The sequence below is a fragment of the Hippocampus zosterae genome, chromosome 7 (assembly GCF_025434085.1).
Source record: "Hippocampus zosterae strain Florida chromosome 7, ASM2543408v3, whole genome shotgun sequence".
Lineage (NCBI taxonomy): Eukaryota > Metazoa > Chordata > Actinopteri > Syngnathiformes > Syngnathidae > Hippocampus > Hippocampus zosterae.
Window position 1 is genome coordinate 7,478,139 of NC_067457.1, and position 22,225 is coordinate 7,500,363.

Here is a 22,225-nt window from a genome sequence, read left to right on the forward strand (position 1 = left end):
GCTACCACAGTCAATTAAAGTGACTGCACCGCTTCTTTTAAAAAAGATTCGGACCCGGGTGGATACGCTAATTAGCCACTGGTATCCAATCTTGCTCTCCTGTCCAAGACTGTGACAGCAGGCGGCTGCCTAACGACTTCCTCGTGACTTCAGACACGACGACCCATCACTGTACTTGTCTTGTGAGATACTATTGCAGCTTTGGACCATCAGATCTTTTTCCATACATGACAAACTTTCCTTGGTATTATATTGAAGTAGTTTAAATCCTACTTTGTCAATATCTTTAATGAAGACTTAGGTTGACAGGTCAAGCCATGGTGTCACACAAGGGTCAATGCTTGGTCCCTGTGATGTCTAGTGTTTATGAAAATTGGATGACTACGGCCGTTTCCAAAAATTTGAACATCGGAGGAAATGTCACTGTAGCTGCTAGATTGGTTTGCATTGCACTCGCCCCCAGTAGCAGTCAGGAACCTTTGTGTCACTATTTAGCATGACGCATCGTTCAGCTCTAATACACTCTCAACCTATTCTTGACACATATAGAACCCCTCAAAATGTATATTGGTCCATCTCTGGCAACTTATTTTTATGTCATTCTAAAATGTCTCTAGAACTTCTCATCTTAGTAACTACAACTGGATGAACCAGAAGTTCAAAGCGCAGAATTATTAGCAAATGTGTTAAATATAGCTGCATGGCATTTACGCAAACAGCATCTTGACACAATGCACGTTCCAATGATTCAAAACTCATTAAAATAGATATTTTACAAATCAACAAGTAGCAATCTATTGGAAATATCAACTATACATTTGCATTAAACACACACCTTTGAGCTAACTCATATATATATATATATATATATATATATATATATATACTGTATATCAAAAAAATTTAATGTAGTGATCCAAACGGCGCTTATTTGGTGGGGCCCAAACACCAATAGATAAGTAAAACAACAAAATTGACAGTCAAGTCAAGTCAACAGTATTTATATAGCACTTTCAAACAGCCATCGCTGCATACAAAGTGCTGTACATGGAGCGATTTAACATACACAATAAACAGTAAGATGAAATGGTAATAAAGGCGGTAGAAAGCACCAAGCAGTAAAATCATGCTGAGTCGAACGCCAAAGAATACAAGTGGGTTTTGAGGAGGGCTTTAAAGATGGGCAGCGAGGAGGCTTGCCGAATGTTCAGTGGGAGGTCATTCCAGAGAGAGGGACCAGCAACAGAAAAGGCTCGATCCCCTCTGAGCCTCAGTTTAGTTCTTGGTACTTCTAACAAAGACTGGTTCACAGACCTGAGGCGCTGGGCAGGTGTGTAGGGGCGGATGAGCTCAGAGAGGTAAGGTGGCACGAGATTATTTAGAGATTTGAAAACAAAGAGGAGGATCTTGAAAATAACTCTAAAATGAATGGGGAGCCAATGAAGGGTATTATTGAATGAAATGAATGAATGAAATGAAATGAAGGTATTATGTGAGACTTTTTCTCACTCCAGCTTTCATATTTTACGCACCTGTCTATTCCGTTCTCTCTCTTCTCCATATTTTCCCTGGAGTCGGTGTCTGCAAGGCTTCCAGATGTGCAGCAACAGCAGCAGCAACGCTATTTCATCGGCAAAAAACAAAAAACAAAAAACAACTCTCAGCAGTAATAATACCATGAATAATTACGTTAAATGCGTCTCCGTCATTACTGTAATCTGGTACAAAAGGTTTTTCTCTTCCTCCAGCGAAAGTTCCCAAATGAGGATTGGTGGTCCTTGTTTTAAATTGATGCAACTTTGCGTTTCCTAAAAAAAACTGAGAAACAAAGAGTGAGCTTTCAAGGGAAGAAATGACCACCACACGGAGGCTTTTTAGCCCTCTCCATATGATACAAAGCATTAAAATACATCAATAAGGAGCTGTTAAATACAGTATCAATGGTTTCGCTTCCATCCAGGGCCAGGACGTTGGTGTAATGACAACAGACTGCCAGAAGATGGCAGTGCCGGTTCTCTTATACCAAAGCCACCGTAGCATGAACATAAATATTATATCTGCATTGTTGTCTTTAATGTAAATAATCAATCACATTTCAATTCAGTTACAATGTGTGTTTTACAAGTTTACAATAAACAGATGAGTTGACTGTACATTTTCATAGATGATCACATTTAAACGGCATATACATTGTGCTGTCATTAATTTGTTGTCATTACAGGAATGCTGGTTAACAAATACACAGAAAACACAGTTATTACAAAACCAGCTTACATGAGTTACAATGAAACATCTGTACAAAGTGTTTACTTTAGTTTCCAGGTCCTCTCAGGTGATTAGCATCATGAAAATTCAACTTAAGTACTTTGCATGTCTATTCCGAGACTTTTACGAACTACAAAGCTTCCGTTCACAAAAAGATTGGAAATGTGCACGCCACAGGACATATTCATGATGCCGTGAGGGGGGCACTAACACGGACAATAGAACTGTGGAAATGCCGTGTGTGTGGATACAAGCCTGCATAACATGGACCTAAGCTCCGTTTTACATTCGCAGTTGCAGAGGAACATTAAACTTCAGACAATAAAACATTACTCCGGGGCACAGACTTGAATAATTTATGGGCGTGTACATCTGTATCTTACCTTTATATACACACGCACGCACACACACACACACACACACACACACACACTCTATGAGCGGCAGCAGCCGGCAGTCCTCATTTCTTTGTTGACGTACTCTTGCAACTGAAACTTGGGCTCATCAGGCTCCTTCATGGTCCTGTGCTTCAGCTCCCTAACAAAGACAGACACAGAATCCGTGTAACACCACACACTGGTTTTCGATAGGAACCGTCCTCATTAGGGCTGAGGTTGAACTCGAGCCAATCCCAGCTGACTTTGCGCAAGAATGGTTGCCAGCCATTGGCAGGCCGGTAATTGCGGTCTGTGTTGTGCAGTTGGTGCAGGTCGGCTCGTCACCATACTTCTAAAATAGTTGTTATCGTAACAGGCTTACATGTAGGCTCAGTTTCTACGTTGATGGTGTGAATGGTGAATATCACAGAGTCAGAAAAAAAAATAGTCAGCTGCTTCAGGTGGCTCAGAAGGTTACTAGGGCAGACTACTGATCCACTTCCAAATGGACCTTACAGTTTCTACAGGTACACTAGGTTTCCTCCTCCCCAAAAAAACATTCATGCCTGTCAACTGGAAATGATAAATTGCCCAAAGATGTTGTTGGATTTTGCCTTGTTTGACACATAAGATCGATAGACAGTTGAGCTGATGCCTTTATTGCTCTGACCTTTTCACGTGGCTTTGCATTTCCTCACTCCTGCACACTTTGCAGTTAAGATCAAGTTTGGGACACACCGTGACATTTGGGAAGCTGAAGGCCAACATCCGTTTAGATTGAAACGCCATCCCAGTTGCTTCTAATTAAGGACACGCGCCACTGCTCCCCATGAAAGGATGTGATGGAGCTGCCTGTGTGTGCATACAGGCGCACGATTCAAAGTGAATGATAATGGAGCTTGCGCTAAGCTCATTTCAATATCGCTCGATGCACCGGGGCAGACGTATTGCTGGAGAGAGGGAACGGAAAAACAAGACGTCGCAAAAACACAGCTTCTACACCTAATTGAGCGTTTATCCGTGGAAGAGTCCCAATTGGAAAAAAAAAGTGAGCAAAAATTGAGAAATGGCAACCGGGACACAAGTAAGATGGAGGTTGGAAGGTGTGACTCACTTGGCCACGGCAGTGAAGGCCAGCTCGACATTCAGTCCAGACCTGGCGCTGGTCTCCATGAAGGGCACCCCAAACTCCTACATTATACAAATCAATACATAAATAATAATAATAAAACAAATAACACCGAAGGCATTGGCATTTAGCCACATTGCAATTCGTCATTTTGGAACCCGTCCTCTAAACCGCCATGCAAGCCAGTTTCGCGGTGAAGGCAATGTTAAAGCTTATGTAGAGCAACTTTTATTCATTTATTGATTGATTCCCCCCCACCGCCCGATCTTTCAGTTATTTCAGTGATGTGCCACAAAGGTAAACTATTGAACTCACAGAGACGAGAACGAGAGTGAATATCAAATGTAACGGTCCTGCTCTCCATGCCTACGAGACCTTTTAATACGGACAAGTCACATGACACAAGGGAGGGGCTGGTTGGACTTTTTCACAGAGGGGCATGCTCACTTTTGTTGCCAGTGTTTTAACATTAAGAGCTGGGCGGTGAGTTTTTCTGGAGGGGATGGTCGTTGTGCACCGTTACACAAGCTGCATGCTGATTCATTGCATTGTGTTGTGTTGTTTCTTCAATGTTGTCTCATGAAAACTTGAACGTGTTCTCACTTTTGGGAGTTCAAATATATGTTGGTGTGTCAGCTTGTTTTTATAGACAACGCGAGAGAGACAACATTTTAACTCATTCAGTACCAGCCAATTGCGGACCAAGTCTAAAAAGACGTTGAAGAACGTCTTTGGGAGTGAATGAGTGCGCTCGTTTGTAGCTTTCAAATGATGTTTCTGTCACGGTTGTAAGCCGAGATGGCACCGACACGCTCACTTGGCCCGCGCGAGTAACACAGGCTAATAACTTTCAGCGCAACAACGCGAGCCTTTACAAAAATAGAAATGTACGGTTGGAGATGATGTTTCGGCTTTCGGTGAAAAGGTCAGCAACGGTTTCCATCGATAACGTTTTTCTTGCTTTTCTCCTCTAACAACGTATTATCGGACATGAAGAAAGAGGGACTGTTTTTCTCCCATGATGACATCACAAACAGGAAGTCATTAAAAACATGAATAATAATAAAAACTCTGTATTCCGTTCACAAGAAAATAACCGCCAAGAACGAATACACTGATAAAGCAGCATAATCAGTTAGCCGTGGTGTCGAACGGCGCTGCATCATCAGAGACGTTTCTACGTTGAGGATCACGTTACAGGAGAGGGAGAAATGAATAGAAACACCTTTTAACTCATTCACTCCCAATGACGTGTTTAAACGTCTTTTAAGACTTGGTCTAGAATTGGCTGGTACTGAATGAGTTTTAATGTGACGCAGCTCTCCGCCACTGCAAAGTTGCGATAAGCATATTACCGAACAAAAGCGGAGGCTTTCATTGCCCCTTAGTTAGTGGCGATCTTTGTCTCACATTGAGATTCAGCGTGTGTGTTCCACCATGACACTCGTCTTCCTTTGTGTCTCCACATTGACAGCTGATGCGCTTCGGCAAACACCCCCCCCGTACCTCCCCACCCCCACCCCACCCCTCCGACTTATGCTCACATTTAGTCTTGCACACCTCATGGAGCGTATCTGAGTGAAATGGGCTGGAAAATTACGTGGGCAAAGCCTTCCCACTTCGCCAATCATCCACGTAAACAAGAACAACAGGAAGGAGCGTTCATGACTGCATTCAGACGTACGCTAATTCAGACAGCGGGGACAGATTGAAGTGTAGAATCGTGAAATGTGTCAACGATGCATTTGTGGTTTTCGAAGGCGCAACGACGGCATTACCTTTGCCAGTTTTTCGCCCTCCTCTCGCTTCACCACCCTGTCATGGTTGGAGTCGGCCTGGAAAGCATCACAGCATGTTTCTATCTGCAAGGGAAACAACTCGCGGGACGACATTGGGTCGTTGCAACGCGGAAGGAAAAAAAAATTGAGAATAAATTGTGCCATATTAAATGAAGATTGTTTGGCCGGGACGATTGAACCCTTTCATGCAACTTGTAACCTGATCACATGATCAGCTGTCCACTGTAGTGACCGCTGTCCCCGAAAGGGCTTAAGGTGGGTATTGTTCTTCTCAAATCCAGCGCTTATCATTTATTTATTTATTTTTTATTTAATTGAAGTACACTTTCAGGAGCAACTGTTGGGAAGACATGACCTTGACAGCAGCCTCTTTCATGAAGCCGGTGAAAATGTCTGTTTTTTTTTGTTTTTTTTAATTCCCACCAGCATGCCGAGCCAAACTCTCATGAGCAACTGATGCCTTCTTAGATAGTGAAGAGATGCGTCCATGTATCTTTCTGCTTACTTCCCCCTTCGTCTGGACTCCGGGCAGTGGGATTATCAGAGAACAAGTTGTAAATAAGAAGGAGGGAAGAAAAAAAAAAGGGGGGGGGGGGCTGGAATGCTCGACAGAACGTAGCACTGCTGTCATGAGCGATAACTCAGTTTGCCAATACACGAGCAGTCTGCTTTACATTACACTGCCGTGCTAAATTATTGGGATGATAATATACTGTATTGGCCCGAATATAAGACGGTGTTTTTTGCATTGAAGTAAGATTGAAAAAGTGGGGGTCGTCTTATATTCGGGGTCTAGACATTATACCCATTCACGACGCTAGATGGCGCCAGATATCATTGAAGCGAATGCTAAACTTGACTCCCCAGGCCAAAGCGAACCCCTGTCATGAAGAATATGTATAAAAATGTATTTGGTGTTCATAAAGTCTTTTTCAATCTTGAGTCTTGAAAAAGAGGGGGTCGTCTTATAATCGGGGCCGTCTTATATTCGGGCCAATATGGTATATTGATGAATGGAGAGGTTTAACACTCTGAAAATGTGTAATTTTAGGCCAAACAGAAGCTTTCAAAGCTGTGAACAAACTACCGCATCATCTGAAGTATAAACTGGGCCCACAAACCATGAAATGTACTTTTCATAAATCAGCGGTTCCACCCTCGCCGCTCTCTCTTTCATGACTTCGAGGCCTCGTCTCTGACTACCATCTATTAAGCAGTCTTCGACGGCGTCCACAACAAGGTCTCACCTTGTTGCCTAGCAGCATGACGACGGCGTCCTGCTGGGTGTACTCATAGATCTCCGTCAACCACGCCTGCAAAAAGAGAAAATGTCCGAGTGAATGTGAGGGAGGAGGATGATGGATGGATAAATGCAAGTCAAAAATTGTTCTTTTTCTTTTGGGTCTTACAACCACACCTCTCTTTTGCTGTTATCTTAAACATCCACGTGGGTGGTTTCGGAGATGGCCGGCCTTTGCCGAAGGAACGGTGGGCGATTGACGAGCGTCATACACAAAACAGGAACGCACACACGCAAAAGCTCGACGCCGACTCCAGCGTCACTTTGGACGCGATCAATCTATTTTGTCGTCAAAGACACAATAGAATGAGACGAAGAATAGCAAATGAGACGCTGCACACCCCACCCACACACACCCCGCCCACAATATAAAACAATTCCCAGTCGTTTCAATCACACTTGCGTGACATGGTTTTATCGATAATGAGGGTAGGTTATTCCTCAAAGTGAATTACGAATGCATAGTTATTTACAGCAAAGTCGACGTCCTACTTCTAGATATATTTTTTTTCCAATTAGCTAACATCATTGTAGGCCTAATCGGTTCGGGTAATTACTGTCTCCCGGTGTTCTCTGGAGGAGACGCGCAATGTGTGATCACATCTAAAATCCAATTAGGCACACACCAGTCGTGTACATTAACAATTCAAAAAGCTTGAAGTAGATATTGCCAGTAAAATGAATGTGAGAGGGGGGTTGAGGGCGGATTAATGGTTTTACACACGCGATTGTGTGAAGTGGTGGGAAGATTTTCGAATCCCCCTGCCCCTCTAATGCCCACTTTCGGTTGAACGAAAGCGCGCCGAGAATGGATGAAAAACCAGCAAGGATGATGTTGGAGTGGTTCAGGGTTGTGTCAAAACACCTCCATTGGCTGAAAGGAAGTGAAGCTGACGTGGGAAGAATAAATTAATAAAAAGAAATAACGTACGCATCCACTGGCAAGTGTTATCGTGTTTGTGTGCATGAAGGAGTGGGTTTTCACATTGAAGATTTTGGTCTGACTTAGTATTAGGGTGAGAGACCGTCTCATGAAGCTTCGTTTGAGGCTTCATCAGTAACATGGTGAAAAGCATGAGCGGCAACTTAAGTCTCAAATGAAACTATTTCATTTCCTTGCCCGATTCTGCCCGCTCCTTCGCATTACGGGGCGCAAGAAACGGTTAAGGAGTGGGTTTTCACATTGAAGATTTTGGTCTGACTCAGTATTAGGGCGAGAAACTGTCTCATGAAGCTTCGTTTGAGGCTTTATCAGTAACATGCTGAAAAGCATGAGCGGCAACTTAAGTCTCAAATGAAACTTTTTCATTTCCTTGCCCGATTCTGGCCCGCTCCATCCCATTCACATAATCATTGCCTTCATCCGCAGGTTTACCCAAAGCCTCGTTCTCTTCTCGCTCGGGTTTACATTCCTTCATTACACCGAGATAGCGGCAGTGAGTGCAACTAGCGGCCTTGACTGTCGACAACCTGCCAATTACTGGGATGGTCTCGAAAAAGCTCGCCAGTGGGTGGATTACAAGAAAGTGACAGAAGGGACACAGCTTCTAAAATTGGATGTGATCTAGCTTCAAAGCCATCACGGAGAATGAGAGTTCATGCTGCGGGTGGGAAGCAGAAGTTGGGTGTTTTGGTGCGTCGTAGCCCACGTGTGATGGACTGTGATTGCTGTCAAGGTCAAAAGAAGTTTTACTTTCATCTACGAGCACAAAGAGATGCAAACAGGTCTACAGAATGTATTTTTAGTTGCTCCACGAAAATCAAACAGCTTTGGGAACCAGAAAGGGAGCCAATTATAGACAGTGTTTGCGACGCGTCGAAGAGTGTCATATTATAACTTGCGCGGTCATTACTGGCTATATTTCAAAAGCAAAACGCGCTTCAAGTCAGGTTGCTGAATTAGGTTGTTTACCCAAGAGAAGCTGCAATGTCGCTGCTATTCGTTAGCCCTTCTATGGCGTTTGGCATTATGCGTTAGCATGAAGCCAGCAGACACTCCCAATACATTTATACGGTTGTTTTAAATACAACATCAAACAAATGTTTAGTCTGACAGTGCACCTTAAGTTGGAGCGAGCGGTCTACGAGGTCGTTTCGACTAAAGCTGGAGGAATTCTGATATTATAGAATATGGAAAAAAACTTCATTGGAAATGATCAGAATTAAGAAGAAAAAAAACATTCCTCCATTCCATCAATCCTAGACTAAAATAAAGTCCATTTCTGTCAAATTTGCTTTTACGGCGACGGGCACCCAACGGAAGTAGACTGGACTTGTTTTCATTGATTTTAGCCATGAGGTCATGAAGATGCCAGACAGACAAGTAAATCTAATCACTGGATATAAGACTTCCTTTTAGATTGGGAGCTCTCAGGCTAAAATACATCTTCCCTGACTATTTCTTTTATATTTATCATATGCTAACGCGACTTAGCATTTGTCACAACGAGTTCAACTACTCTGCAAAAATTCAATTCACCGATCCTCCCAAAAAGGCATTGTCATGAAATCTTCAGAGTAAACATATTCATAAAATTGTGATGAAATAGAACGTAGTCTCCATGTCAAATAATATCGAAATCAATTACGTTATCCTGTTGCGTAATTTAAAGATGAATGTCTGCCACGTTCTAAATGTTCAACTTCCCTTTTGCCGCCCCCCCTAAATTTGTGCGTGCAAGAAACAATTTGAGGAAGTTGTGGTTAGGGTTGGACTTGGGTCGCTGGGTGGGGAGATTTCACAAATGCCAAAAAGTAGGTGAGGAGAAAATTTGGTCCGTCCAGACCATCTGAGGTGTCACGTCGACGCAGGACTGCGGGTAAGCGGGATTTGACATATTTGGATTGGAATCAATGTTACGAGTGACAAAGGATCTTTCTGGCAGCAAGAGGGATGCATGAGATTTGGTGTTCATGCGATCAATCAAGGTGGTTATGATTGATATCATCTTTCTCAAAATAAATGAGAAAAATTTTTGCTTCAACACAACATTGTCCGCCATTTTGTGAGTTTTTTTTTTTTTTTTTGCAACAGTTTGGTCGGCGCGAGGAGCAGGTGCCGGCTGTAATTAAGCCGCCGTTGTCTCGTTTCATTTGGTTCGCTTGGTGTGCAGCTGGCGTGAACTAACGGAATTAATACCATACGCATGACACAGATGTCAATCCTGCTGCGGTCGGGTTTAAAAAAAAATTATGCGTGGAACGTAGCGGGCCACGTTGCTTTAGCAAGAACCGCAACTTTTGCTTATTTGAAAAAAAATAAAAAACGGCCTTTCATATTGATGCCGGGCGCCATGGCAACCGCTTGGGTGTGAAAAAGAAAGAAGCGTTGAAACGTTACTCAAGCAATGTCAGTAGTGTCGCCAGTTCCTCTTTTGCAAACTTCCCTTCTCACTTTCTCTCTCCCCCAAAGGTTGCGCGTGACCACTTCAACTAACTTGGATGTTAAAAATCTCCCAATAAAATGAATACGAACAAAGAGGAAGACGGACGGCAATCGGACCGCAGAACCTCCACCTCCGGCCTGACCTCCTGCTCTCATCGACGCCGTTGGTCCACCGATTGTTGCCCCAGCAACGCCTCACCTATCATCATGCTCAAGAAAAGCCAATCTCGTTGTCCCCGACAACGCTACTCCAGTCCAATCAACGGGATCGGCTCCGCTACTCAACTGCCGACATCCGAATCGTCTTCTCATGTTCGGACGTCTGTCATAACAGGACGTGACCCGCTCGGTTGGAAGCTCCGCCCCAAATCCAGCATCTCCTCCAAACGGGCTCACGCTCATCGGTTGTCCCTTCAGACGCCGCTCCCCGTGATCATTCCCGATCCCGATTTGGTTCTATCCGACAGACCTCCACCTGACCCCAGACAGAAAACTCCTCCCCGCTTCAAAGGTAAACAGTTCCGTCGCCACCACTCGGATTCCTCAGCCTTCCTCGGATCCACGCCTGCGGTGACCCTCGAAGAGCTCCGTGAGGTGCGGCTCCGCCCCTCCCAAGCCGACGACGTCTTCTCTGAAGCGCACGGCGGAGAGAAGGCGAGCTCGCGTAAAACACCACCGGCTGTTCCGGAAAAAAGTCCTTTGACAAGAAAAATAGCGCAACTCATCGCTCATTCGTGGCGGCGCCCAACGTGTGCCCCCCGTAAAACGGAACAAGAGGAAATTATTTACAGTGTGATAAAGCCAAAAGCAAAAACACAACAGGCTGAGAACCACTGCGGCCTATATGCGAAAATAAATGAGATGCGCTTAAAAAGCGATGAATAAACACAATCCATTTACCGGCCTTCTTCGGATTTTCAATCTTTTTTTTCCCCCCTCATATGGAAGAAAGTAAAGCGATGGGACCAAGAACCGGTTATAATAATAATACATTTTATTTATAAGCGCCTTTCAAGACACCCAAGGACACTTTACAATAACAAAAAAAACACAAAACAATACGGGTTGAGCAGTTATAACTATTTAACTTTAAGTTCAATTCAATTCAATAATTTTAACTTCAATTCAAAAATAATGAAAGAGCACGGTGCAATCAGGTTTTGAGTGGGCGGTTCTATCTTCGGCAAATGAGTTCGCTCGCGCCCACCACTCCTACAAGTTACTTGTCACCAAAGATTCAAGTTCAAATATGTGCCGGTTTTCAGGAGCTAAAGCTAGGTCATGCTAATCTGTGCATCCAACATTGCAGCTCTGCTTAGCGTTTAGCTTTGAACAAGGTAGAGTTGCCGTGTAGCCAGTTCAAAGGTTTCCATTATATGTCCCCTTTCAAGGTGGTATTTATTTCTTATTTTTTAAACTTGGTTGTTTTATCCGTTTTATGACTGTTCTTACACACACTTGGTCCCTTCTGTAAAAAGTCAGAGCATTTTGTGCGAGATTGTTGCCTTTTTTTTGTTCCTGGCAAAGTTTTTTTTGTTTTGTTCTTTTTACATTGATTGCTTTTTGTAATGATTTGCCATTGAAATAAAGACTGTATGCTCAACTCTCTTGACATTTTTAAACCGACAAAAAAATAGCCGTAATGTTGCTGATTTTTTACTTGTACCATTAGAGGTCGCCAGCCAAATACTGCAATAATTATTATTTTTTTTTGGTTGATGATCCAAAATTGTCAGGCCAAATTGTGCAAGGTTTGATTATTTTTTAATCGATTTCCCCTCCCCCCTCCCCCATTTTCTAGATTTTACCAGTACCTGGAGTTTGCAAAAAAAAAAAAAAAGAAAAATGCAAATATTTGTGAGCTCTTCATAACACCAATTATATTGTACGTATTATTTTTTTTTCCAGCCATCAGATGTTCTGTGTACCGCCCTCCCCCCCGTGCACACAACCGCACATTAACCATATAAAATGTGCTGCTAGAGTCGCTGCGCGCAATTGGCGTGTTTGTTTTAAATAACAGTTGTCGTCTTTAGATTTGACTTTACTTTAATCCAATTTGAAGCATAAAGCGGACGCTTGTGGTGAAAAGTAGTCGTTCAGCCACGCAGGCGGTTCATTTTCTTATGCGCAGCAATGACGTGACATATTTCGTAGACGTCGCCGTTCAATGAGGAGATTGAGGAGCAATTGCCTCAGATCGCAAAAATATTTCTACCTCCTCCCGCCTGGCTACTCTGGCGTTATGAGCTGATACATTATGGATGCGTTGTGTTCACATAGAAGTTATTATTTTTTTATTCATTCTTCACAGGAAATTCAAGTCATGTAAAACTTATGAGTGCAAGTGTACACACATACATTACATATGCTATCTATGTAAAGATTGAGTGAAGCAGTGTAGCCACTCTGCATCACCCACTCACTAATGCAGTTTCCCTACAACACTGGACATTATCATCTTACATTTTGCTGACATGTGGGAGACAAGGAATTATGTTGCCGACAACTCATAGTACAAAATAAGCTACTTTCATGAAAAAAAATGAGATTAAAAAAAAAAAGTACATATTTTCGAATGTAAATGTATGCAAATATGTGATCATGTTCCTAAAAAAAAAATAACTTGCCGCATTTAAGCTTTGGAAAAGTTTGGAGGGATTCAGGTTTATAAATCTGGGTTTGGCCCACTCAGAAGAGCAGGGGGGTCTCTTGGGGATACAAAACTGCTGAGCAGTCTTGAGGCAATGCTGCAGGCAAGGCAATGGTGGGATGGCAGTTCGCAGGCACACACCAAGAAATGCTGAGACCCCCACCCAACCGTACGCTGCACAGAAGTCTCAAACAGCCCCTTTCTAAATATAGCCTTCCCCTTTGTTCTTTTCGTCTGTTGTATGCAAATTCTTTGGAGCCAAATTTTGCTTGCCTATTTCATCGAATGGGATATTTTGCTCTCTCAACTAAGTGTATATTCACAGAATGAGAGTTTTTTGGGGCCTCAAATCAAACGGATGTTTTAACAGTGGTAACGCTCTGCTTTACCGATGGACTTTGGTGTGACTGTCAATCGGACAAAAATAATCGGAAAAACGAGACTTCGATCAAATACTTGGCCTCAAAAATCTGTATTAATGTTTGAAGTCAGTTTAAAAAAAAATCTGTGTGTTAAGGGGCTTGAAATGGTTGTTGAAAAGAACATTTAGGTTTGTTTTTTTTCTGGTGAAGGCAGGCTGGTAGTTGCATGGTTGCAAACCAAAACACCATTGTCAAAAAAAACAACAACATTTAAATAAGTATAGACTTTTGTCTTTAATCGTCAATTCCCAACCGATCAATGCTCAATTGATAATATGACGCCTTGAAATGTGGAGAGAGAACAAACACGGATGGGACCAGGTATTCCAAAATTCATGTTAGACCTCTTCAACTTCCTTTTCAGTATTCACAAGACAGACATCTGCTGAGAAACTGGAGCAACACATTGGAATCTTTGGTACCAAAAGAAGACAGAAATCAGTGGGGGGAGAGTCTGATGAAATATTTCGGTTCAGAGATAACGCTTTGGGGGAAGGGAAAAAGCAAGAGCAACGAGAAAATGACCATTTTGAGTCAACCTGAAATGCACAGAAGACGGAGGGAATCGATAAATATGCTTCCATAAATGAGGAAAATATCATTTTACAGACAAACAGAGAGCTGGACGGCATGTATCTGCTTCTTAGCAAACGCAATGACCTTGAGGAGCATCAACAACCTGCCTGCCAATAGGCTCGCGCTCTTTTCTTCAATAAAAAGCCACCCCCCCCCCCCCCCCACCCCAGCCCCCTGCTCTCTCTCCGCCTTGCTTCCATTGGGCAAACAACTTCTTTTATCAAATAATGCAGAAGCAGAAACATGTTGTTGTCACCGGCGATTCCAACGCCGACCTCACACGGCTATCTTTTTAAACGTACAAAGAGGGAATCAAAATCATCGGTCACGCCATGCACTTAATAATTTTTTAAATATACAGTAAGTAACAACTCTCACGCCTGACTCACATTTTTTTTTTTTTTGGAATGGCAAGTCTCCGTGCAGTGACAAGGGTAGCAATAAACCACTTGCTTCAAGAAGGTGAGCGCAGGTGCAAATCGGCGACCATTTTGACAAACGTGATGTAGAAGTGACACGCAGTCAGACAGCCGTACGGCGCTGATACGAAGCTCGGTAACGGATTAGCTCGAGACTCATCGAGTGAATGAGCAATCGGAAAATTCCATAAGAAATTGGAGCATCCACCATTTCATCAAAATAAAAAAAAAATGTGCACCCTGTGCGGTCTCCTCGCGTCGTTGGATATGCCATCATTGGTATGTCAGTTCATTTTAGTCATGGTCCAATTCAAAATAAATTTAAAAAAAAGTGCTGAAGGACTGACTTGAAGAAAAAAAAATCCACATGCAATTTGAATTTGAACCTATCACATTAAAAAAAAAATCAATAAAATTTTTTAAAACATTTTTTTCGACTGCATGAGAGCCCTGAAAAAACCTCCACAGAAAAACAATCAGCTTTTAATGTCTTTGTTTCCCTCAAATCCATCCAAATTGTGGCCTTCCCTTCTTTGGAAAGGACAATGTGTAGAAATGTGACTGAAGTATGTCGTTACCACGGTGACGACAGACGACTAGAGCACTCTCTGTTGCCTGAAGAGATCTTGCTGTAAATTACAGTACGGTTGCTTTCACAGTTAATCAACACTAAAGGGAAAAAAAATGTACTTCACTGGAAAAAAAAAATCTCGAAATAAATTGTTATGATTCCAAATGAAGTCAGAATGGAGCCCTTCACGTCAATGTCTCTGGATTCAACAATCCCATTTCAAGGGAAAGGAGGGATCGCATTCATCTTGTTTTGTTTCCAATTTTGGACACAGCCGCTTTGAAACGAAATGAGAAGATTTTGGTTTCTGGAAGCATGGAACTTAATATCTGCGACGGATGACATAGAAAGCGGAATAACGCTGTCTAAAAGAAGAACGAGAGCTGTTGAGCATGAGAAGAAAAATAAATAAATAAATAAATAAATAACTGGCTGCTGATTCTCCATTTCCCTCCAAATACTCAGTGGCCTTCGCCCCGAGAGCGGGCCGCTAATGGATTCACACAGTGGGAAATGGCAGCGACATCGTGGGCCGCATCAGCCCGGCTTACTGCAGCGTGCAATTATGGACTGGAGCCTATGAGGAACATTTCCATAAATAACACCTGTTTACTTTCCTCATTCGGAAGTGTTGATGATGGGGAAAAAGAAGTAGACAGCAAAGAAAAAAAAAACGCTCTTTACGAGGGATGTTAATAAGATGAAATTGCGATTTCAATCACACTATAATGAAGAGGAGTCTTGACAGCAGATGTTATGCAAATGAGATCACCTCGTGTTGTCACAGCTAAAAGAGTGAGATTTTTTTTAAACAGTGGGGCAATTCTTTTTACACCTGGATGTGAAAAAGTGATACTTGTTGGGTTAGACCCATCTACGACGCACATCAGGCCTTCATCACGAGCTCTAAGGCGAAGTGTTTTCTTCTTTTATTTAACAGGAGTCAGCCACATTTATGGAAAGAATTTCAAGAGCGTTACTTTCGTCTACGCAAGATTGAAGACAACAAACGAGAAATCAAAGACTGTGTTAACAGTCCGTAGAAAGAGGATGAAATCACTCCATCCGTCCATTTTCCTATCCGCTTCTCCTCACAAGGGTGTGCTGGAGCCTATCCCAGCTGTCTCGCGGAAGTAGGCGGGGGACACCCTGAACCGGTTGCCAGCCAATCGCAGGGCGTACAGAGACGGCACAGCCATCCGCGTTCACACCAAGAGACAATTTAGAGCGTTCCATTAAACTGCCATGTTTTTGTCATGTGGGAGGAAACCGGAGTACCCGGAGAAAAGCCACGCAGGCATGGGGAGAACATGCAAATCGCGCACAGGAAGGCCGGAGCCGGACTCGAACCCTGGAACTCTGTGCTGTGTGTTCACTATGCACAGAAGGTCAGGGGAAAAAGGGTTTAAAGAAATATTGTAGTAAAAAAAAAAGTGATGATTGCAAAAAATGTATATGCATAGAATATATAAATAATGTTTCAGAGACACGAAGGGCAGAAGTAATCGTTTTGGGACGAGACATTCAGGTTTTTAACTGCACGTCAAAAAACTTCTCGTGTCATCATCCGATTCATCAGCGACAACTTCCAACGTGAGAGGAATCAAAATGAGTCGTTTTACTTACCCGGATGTTATCAAATGATGCTTTGTTGGTGACGTCGTAGAGAAGAAGGAGAGCTGGAAGGACAAAAACAAGACATTTTAGGACGCAAGTGCAGGAACTTTGCAAACCGCCGCCATGGCAGTGCCGAGCTTTCACACTTAAACTTGTGTATGAACACACTCCAGTACAATTATGTATCTACAAATACCCCCTGGGGTGTGGAGTATAATGCTCTGTCAGACATGGAATCATTACACCTACATGGGCAAGCGCAACAAATTTCCTCTGCTGGATCAGCCTTCAACTGGAAGAATAATTTTGAGTGATTATATGCATGGTGTCTCTCCCCCTACCGCCTTTTGGACCGTTTAGACATTTCCAGTCGCTTCATTCTGAGCCATGAACACTTTTATATGTCCATGTAAGATGCATCAGACTTGGTCCATTAACGTCTGCAAATTGACTTCATTTCAGAAAAGGGCACCGAGTTAAAGGGGAATTCGACCCAAAACTTTTGACAGTAATATGTGTTCTACACCCCAATTAGTCGAAACACAGTATTCTGATTCATATTGCATTTGTGGAATATGAGCGAAGCAGTAAAATCCGTGTGCTTGTAGCCATTTCAGGGGGCGGCCATTTTGCCACTTTCTTTCGACTGAAAATGACATCACAGTCGCTCAGGTGACGACCAATCACGTCTCACTTGTGTTTGTCACGACTAATCATGGCTCAGTTTTAGAACACAAGTGAGATGTGATTGGCCGTCACCTCCTGAGCAATAGTGATGTCATTTTCACTCGACAGCAACTGGCAAAATGGCCGCCATCGGAGATTTTACTGTCTAACTCATATTCCACAAAGGCAATATTAATAAGAATGCCGTGTTTTGACCAGTTGGGCTGCGTTGAACTTTTCTTCGTCAGAAAATGTTTGGGTTGACTTCCACTTTATAGCTTTATGCCCACCACTTCCTACTCTACGATCACAAAAAGGTGTGACCCACATTACTAGCGGTAAACAGGAACGCAAACATAAACAAGTTAGATGTTATTAATCATGAATATTCATATCTGTTTCTTCTTTGGCACACGCTACTCCCAGACGCCAAATTTCAAGACAGTTTTTTGTGTCACATCCTGTCCGTTGTACTGCTCGCAACAAGTACAGTATCTCGGATTATTTCTTTTGGGTCATTTTTGAAACACATTTTCATGTTCTGAGAAGGTCGAGACGAGCTCGGAAAAGCAGTCAGTCGTGGACTTTCACGGCAAGTCTCCTTTGGTAAATCATGACAGCATAACTGCGCAAGGGGGCGAAAGCAATTTGGAAACAACGGAGGAAGCCTATAACCAACACATTAGCGTGGATTTAATCTTCTGCGCTGACTTCATTCGCTACCGCGCTACGCCGGACATTTGCTTTGCATCCACGTCGAGTATGTTGATTACACGGCGCAATCTATCGACGAGTGCCCGAGTGGCTAAGAAGTAGACCGGCGATGGACTTGAGGAGGGATGGGGAGAGGGGGGCTGTGATCCACAAAATGACAGTTGCCATCCATCATTCCCTAGATGATAAGCTTCATCAATAATCACGCGCTGACCTTGGGCCCCTCCTACTCCCATGAAAGTAAAAGGTGATTTGACCAATTGACCTGGGCCTAAAATAGACCGCAGTGTTTCATTGTTCAATGTATTAAAAATGAAGCTATTGACTATATTTGTCGCTGCCTGTGAGAAGCGGCACTCTGAAGTCACACTCGAGTCAAGGTTTTTCAAAATCGCCGATCTTCATTTGCATAAACTTGAATGGATTTAGGTTTTTTTTGAAGTGATGATATGCAACTGACAATGACAAGTTTTCACACTCAACATTAAAACTGAAGTCATCAATGTTTCAATGAGCCTCGGGTTCATTTGCATATTTTTCGAACAGCGTGAACAATTTACGGGTTTCAATCGCTACGGTTGTGGAACTTGCGAGCAAAACAAAACAAAATAATTATCGTCATACGGAGCAAATAAGTTCACTTTCGGGCCGATGATAAAAAGCAAACCTAACATTGCGCGCATTGACAAAAACAGGTTGTTAAAATATGCGCTCAGCCTGCTTTTGTGAACCCGACTTAATATTCCTTTCCGCTCTACAGTGCTTCGAGCTTCGAAAGTGATTGTTTTGTATGGAGAGGTTTGTTTTCCCTTCCAGAATTAAAAAAAAAAAAAAAAGAAAAGAGAGCCAGTACATTTTTTTCCCTCTCACATCACTTTTTTCGCATATTTCTCTTTCTCTTTTCTTTTTTGCAACAACTGCAGTTTTGTCCCATGCTGTGGAAATGGAAGAATGCCAAAGCTCCGCTAAGCGACGGGGAGAGATGCGGTTTGGTTGCAGACGCAGCTGGACCTCTCGCACTTGGCAACATCCTTTGCATCGAATGAGCCTGGCAATGCTGCACTAGGGCTCGGCAAGCGACAATCCAGCTCGCCGCGCGGGTTGTTTGCATCGTTAAGTTGGGAATTCAACAACTCAAACAGATTGAGGATTGTAATAATATGCTTTACTCTGAAACTGTTGTGAAAGCGCTATATAAATCAGCATGTATTGTATTGTATTGGGGCGGCCCGGTAGTCCAGTGGTTAGCACGTCGGCTTCACAGTGCAGAGGTACCGGGTTCGATTCCAGCTCCGGCCTCCCTGTGTGGAGTTTGCATGTTCTCCCCGGGCCTGCGTGGGTTTTCTCCGGGTGCTCCGGTTTCCTCCCACGTTCCAAAAACATGCATGGTAGGCTGATTGGGCGCTCTAAATTGTCCCTAGGTGTGAATGTGAGCGTGGATGGTTGTTCGTCTCTGTGTGCCCTGCGATTGGCTGGCAACTGATCCAGGGTGTCCCCCGCCTACTGCCCGAAGACGGCTGGGATAGGCTCCAGCACCCCCCGCGACCCTAGTGAGGATTAAGCGGTTCAGAAAATGGATGGATGGATGTATTGTATTGTATTGTATTGTATTGTATTGTATTGTATTGTATTGTATTGTGTAAACACAACCTTTAACTTCTCATATCTGGGGCTGAATGATAATGTGAGATTTCAAGATTAGGTTTTTTTTCCATGCCCTCAGTTTCATACACAAGTTCTATCACTTTAGGAATTTAGCATTTCAAGGTCGGAGCAATGTTCAGTTATCTCACAAGAATCGATGGCGACGTCGTCGCGCGTGTTTGGTTTGCCAACTCATGCAGACTGTCAGACTGAATGAACTTTCGTTTAAAAGTCAGTAACAGACTGGACGATTCCAAAGAGCGGTTCGAGACTCCCCAGTTGCCTTGTTAAACATCTGCTAGCAAATTGCTGAATAGAACTGACAGATCCGTTTAATGATGCCCCGGCCTCAGCCCACACACACGGATAACATTACATTACCTGCACATATATATCTCGACTTCAGTAAAGGCGTATCAACAACTTTTGCGCTCCTTTTTAATGCTACAAACTTGATTTGGCTCAAAGATTAGATTTTAGAACAGCGTGTACCCAAATGTTTCAACACCTGCTTTTTCCGAGAGGCTCAAGGGATACTTATCGTCCTCGCTGGAGTTATTGGAGATGAGACTGGGACAGGCAAAAAGTCACTTCATACACTTGGGAAAGTATGATCGACATGTTCCTCCCCGACAGTGTGAGGCACATTTTGCTGTTCTCCCAGCAAGCCTCGAGGGGAGGGAGGTTCACACGCACGCACAGGCACACGCAGGCTGTCAAATCAGATGAGACCGAAAAAGGTGACTAAAAGGCTTTCTGCCTTCCATATGGATCAAGATTCTGTTTTTAAAAGGTTTTGTAAAGCGCTTTGTTCCAGCTGCGGTGGTTGTGAAAGCTGTCAATCAAGTTCAATCAAGTTGTTTTGTATTGTATTCCCTTTAGCAGAGCTCCATCTAGTGGATGCATAGCGCAGCTGCAGCCAATATTGTCATTTTATTCTATGCGCCTTTTAATATCAGAAAACAGTTTTAAAATAGGCCATTAAGTGAAACTGCGTCTTGTACTCCGAACCGCCTCGTAGTGCGGAAAATACAGTAACCGCAACAGTTGAAAGTACCGTATAAATGAGACAGACCCCAGCTTCTGTGAAAGGAAGTCAAACGTAAAAACAAGTCTTACCATGAGCATCGCGGTAGTACGCGTGTGTGACACTTCGGAATCGCTCCTGACCAGCAGTGTCCCAAATCTAGAAAAGAAAAGAAAAGCATCCTGCTTACTGCGTACCGTTTGTAACTAGCCCTACATATTTAATTCAATAGCAGCCATTTTATACCCAAAAAATAAGTCGACCTGGGATTTAATCCGTGACGGTCCGAAAAGACATACAAGTACGTCTTTGGGAGTGAACGGGTTTGTTAACAGGAGCAGGTTTCTGTGCAATCGGTGTCAAGTGCTTTCAAATTGACTTTTTTTTTCCCAATAGCCCTCAAAAAAGATGACAAAAAGGTGCAAGGCCAGATGAGGAACAATTAGCATCGCACTTTGCGTCAAACTATCAACCCCCGTTGAACATAATGAAATGCATGGCATTTTCTTGCAAATCAGTCCTGAGCAATGAGCTGTAATGTTTTCGATGAACGACGGTCTGACTGATGAACACAGACATCCGGTGAAATAAAAGGAGCCAAATGAATAGAGTGAGAATTTGGGCAACCGAGATGGAAAAAACGTCAGATTTCATCTAATTCATCAGCAAGCCTGTCTGTGTCTCTTGCCGATAACGGCGCACGTTTGATGGGTGTTGTCAGCTATTCCCTTCTTCTGTTTTCACTTAGACAGAGGAAAAAGCTAATTGATTGATAAAGACGAATTTAAGTGTCATTAAATTGCCAGGGAGGATTATTCACTAATCCAACGCAACCAAAAGTGTATACAAACACTGACAAGAATTATGGAATCACTGTGACTGGAAGACGATCATTTCAACGTTTAACTTTGGAGGGGGTGGGGTGGGGGGTAAAGGCCATCACTTAATCAACAAATTTTTTATTTAAAAAGCTGCGTTTCTGGCTTTAAGAACCCCTCCCCCGCCAAATATTGAACTCAATTTCAAGGAAAAAAAAATTCTCCGTTCGAGAACATACTGGTGGAGTCCCCCCCCCACCCCCCCATAATTCTGGGACTGACTGCAATATTAGTTTTTTACTTATATTAGCAGCATTTTAACCAAAATCTCTAGTAGTCCACCTGTAATGCCCTCTCCCCCTCCAAAATTAAACATTTAAACCAGGGGTGTCCAAACTTTTTGCCAAGGGGGCCAGATTTTATGTGGTAAAATGTCGGGGGGGCCGACCTTGGCTGACATTCTTTACATTGAACAACAATATTGTTCAACAAATTTTAGTAAGCCAGTCTGTTTTACATTTCCATTTTTATTTTAATTTCAACAATTTTAAGAATTTCTTTTGGTTCATTTGAAACAGGTATATCACATGCAACTGCTTATTCACTTGACTTTTTCTTAAACAGAAGTCTCCTGAGTGCAAATTGATTGATTTGAAACATAAAATGTATCACCATGACTTTTCAATAGTCACAAAACCTTTGACTCGAACAACAGGGAAATGAACAAGCAATACACATATCCACAACTGCAAGGATCATTTGAAATATGACATATCAGTCAATATAAACACGGAGTGATGTCTTGTTAACTCGTGAGTGATGCCCTCTAGTGTCTAAATACTA

The 22,225-nt window shown here is 42.9% G+C and overlaps 2 protein-coding genes across 3 annotated transcripts in view; one reads left to right on the plus strand and one right to left on the minus strand.

The window, feature by feature from the left end:
- Nucleotides 1–2,051: 2,051 nt before the first annotated feature.
- The window catches only part of LOC127603864 (ras-related protein Rab-26), a 32,433-nt gene continuing 12,259 nt past the window's right edge, over nt 2,052–22,225 (minus strand). For both annotated transcript variants that reach the window (XM_052070543.1, XM_052070542.1), the window contains exons 5-10: nt 20,657–20,723; nt 16,523–16,575; nt 6,818–6,883; nt 5,550–5,606; nt 3,757–3,833; nt 2,052–2,802 (exon numbers count right to left, since the gene is read on the minus strand). In XM_052070543.1, coding sequence (XP_051926503.1) covers nt 2,700–2,802; nt 3,757–3,833; nt 5,550–5,606; nt 6,818–6,883; nt 16,523–16,575; nt 20,657–20,723 — 423 coding nt within the window. In that variant the 3' untranslated portion in view covers nt 2,052–2,699. The remainder of the gene's footprint in view (nt 2,803–3,756; nt 3,834–5,549; nt 5,607–6,817; nt 6,884–16,522; nt 16,576–20,656; nt 20,724–22,225) is intronic.
- LOC127603865 (uncharacterized) lies at nt 9,641–11,316 on the plus strand. The gene is made up of 2 exons (XM_052070544.1): nt 9,641–9,798; nt 10,283–11,316. Exon 2 carries the CDS (start codon nt 10,334–10,336, stop codon nt 11,138–11,140), a length of 807 nt encoding a protein of 268 aa, XP_051926504.1. The 5' UTR covers nt 9,641–9,798; nt 10,283–10,333; the 3' UTR covers nt 11,141–11,316.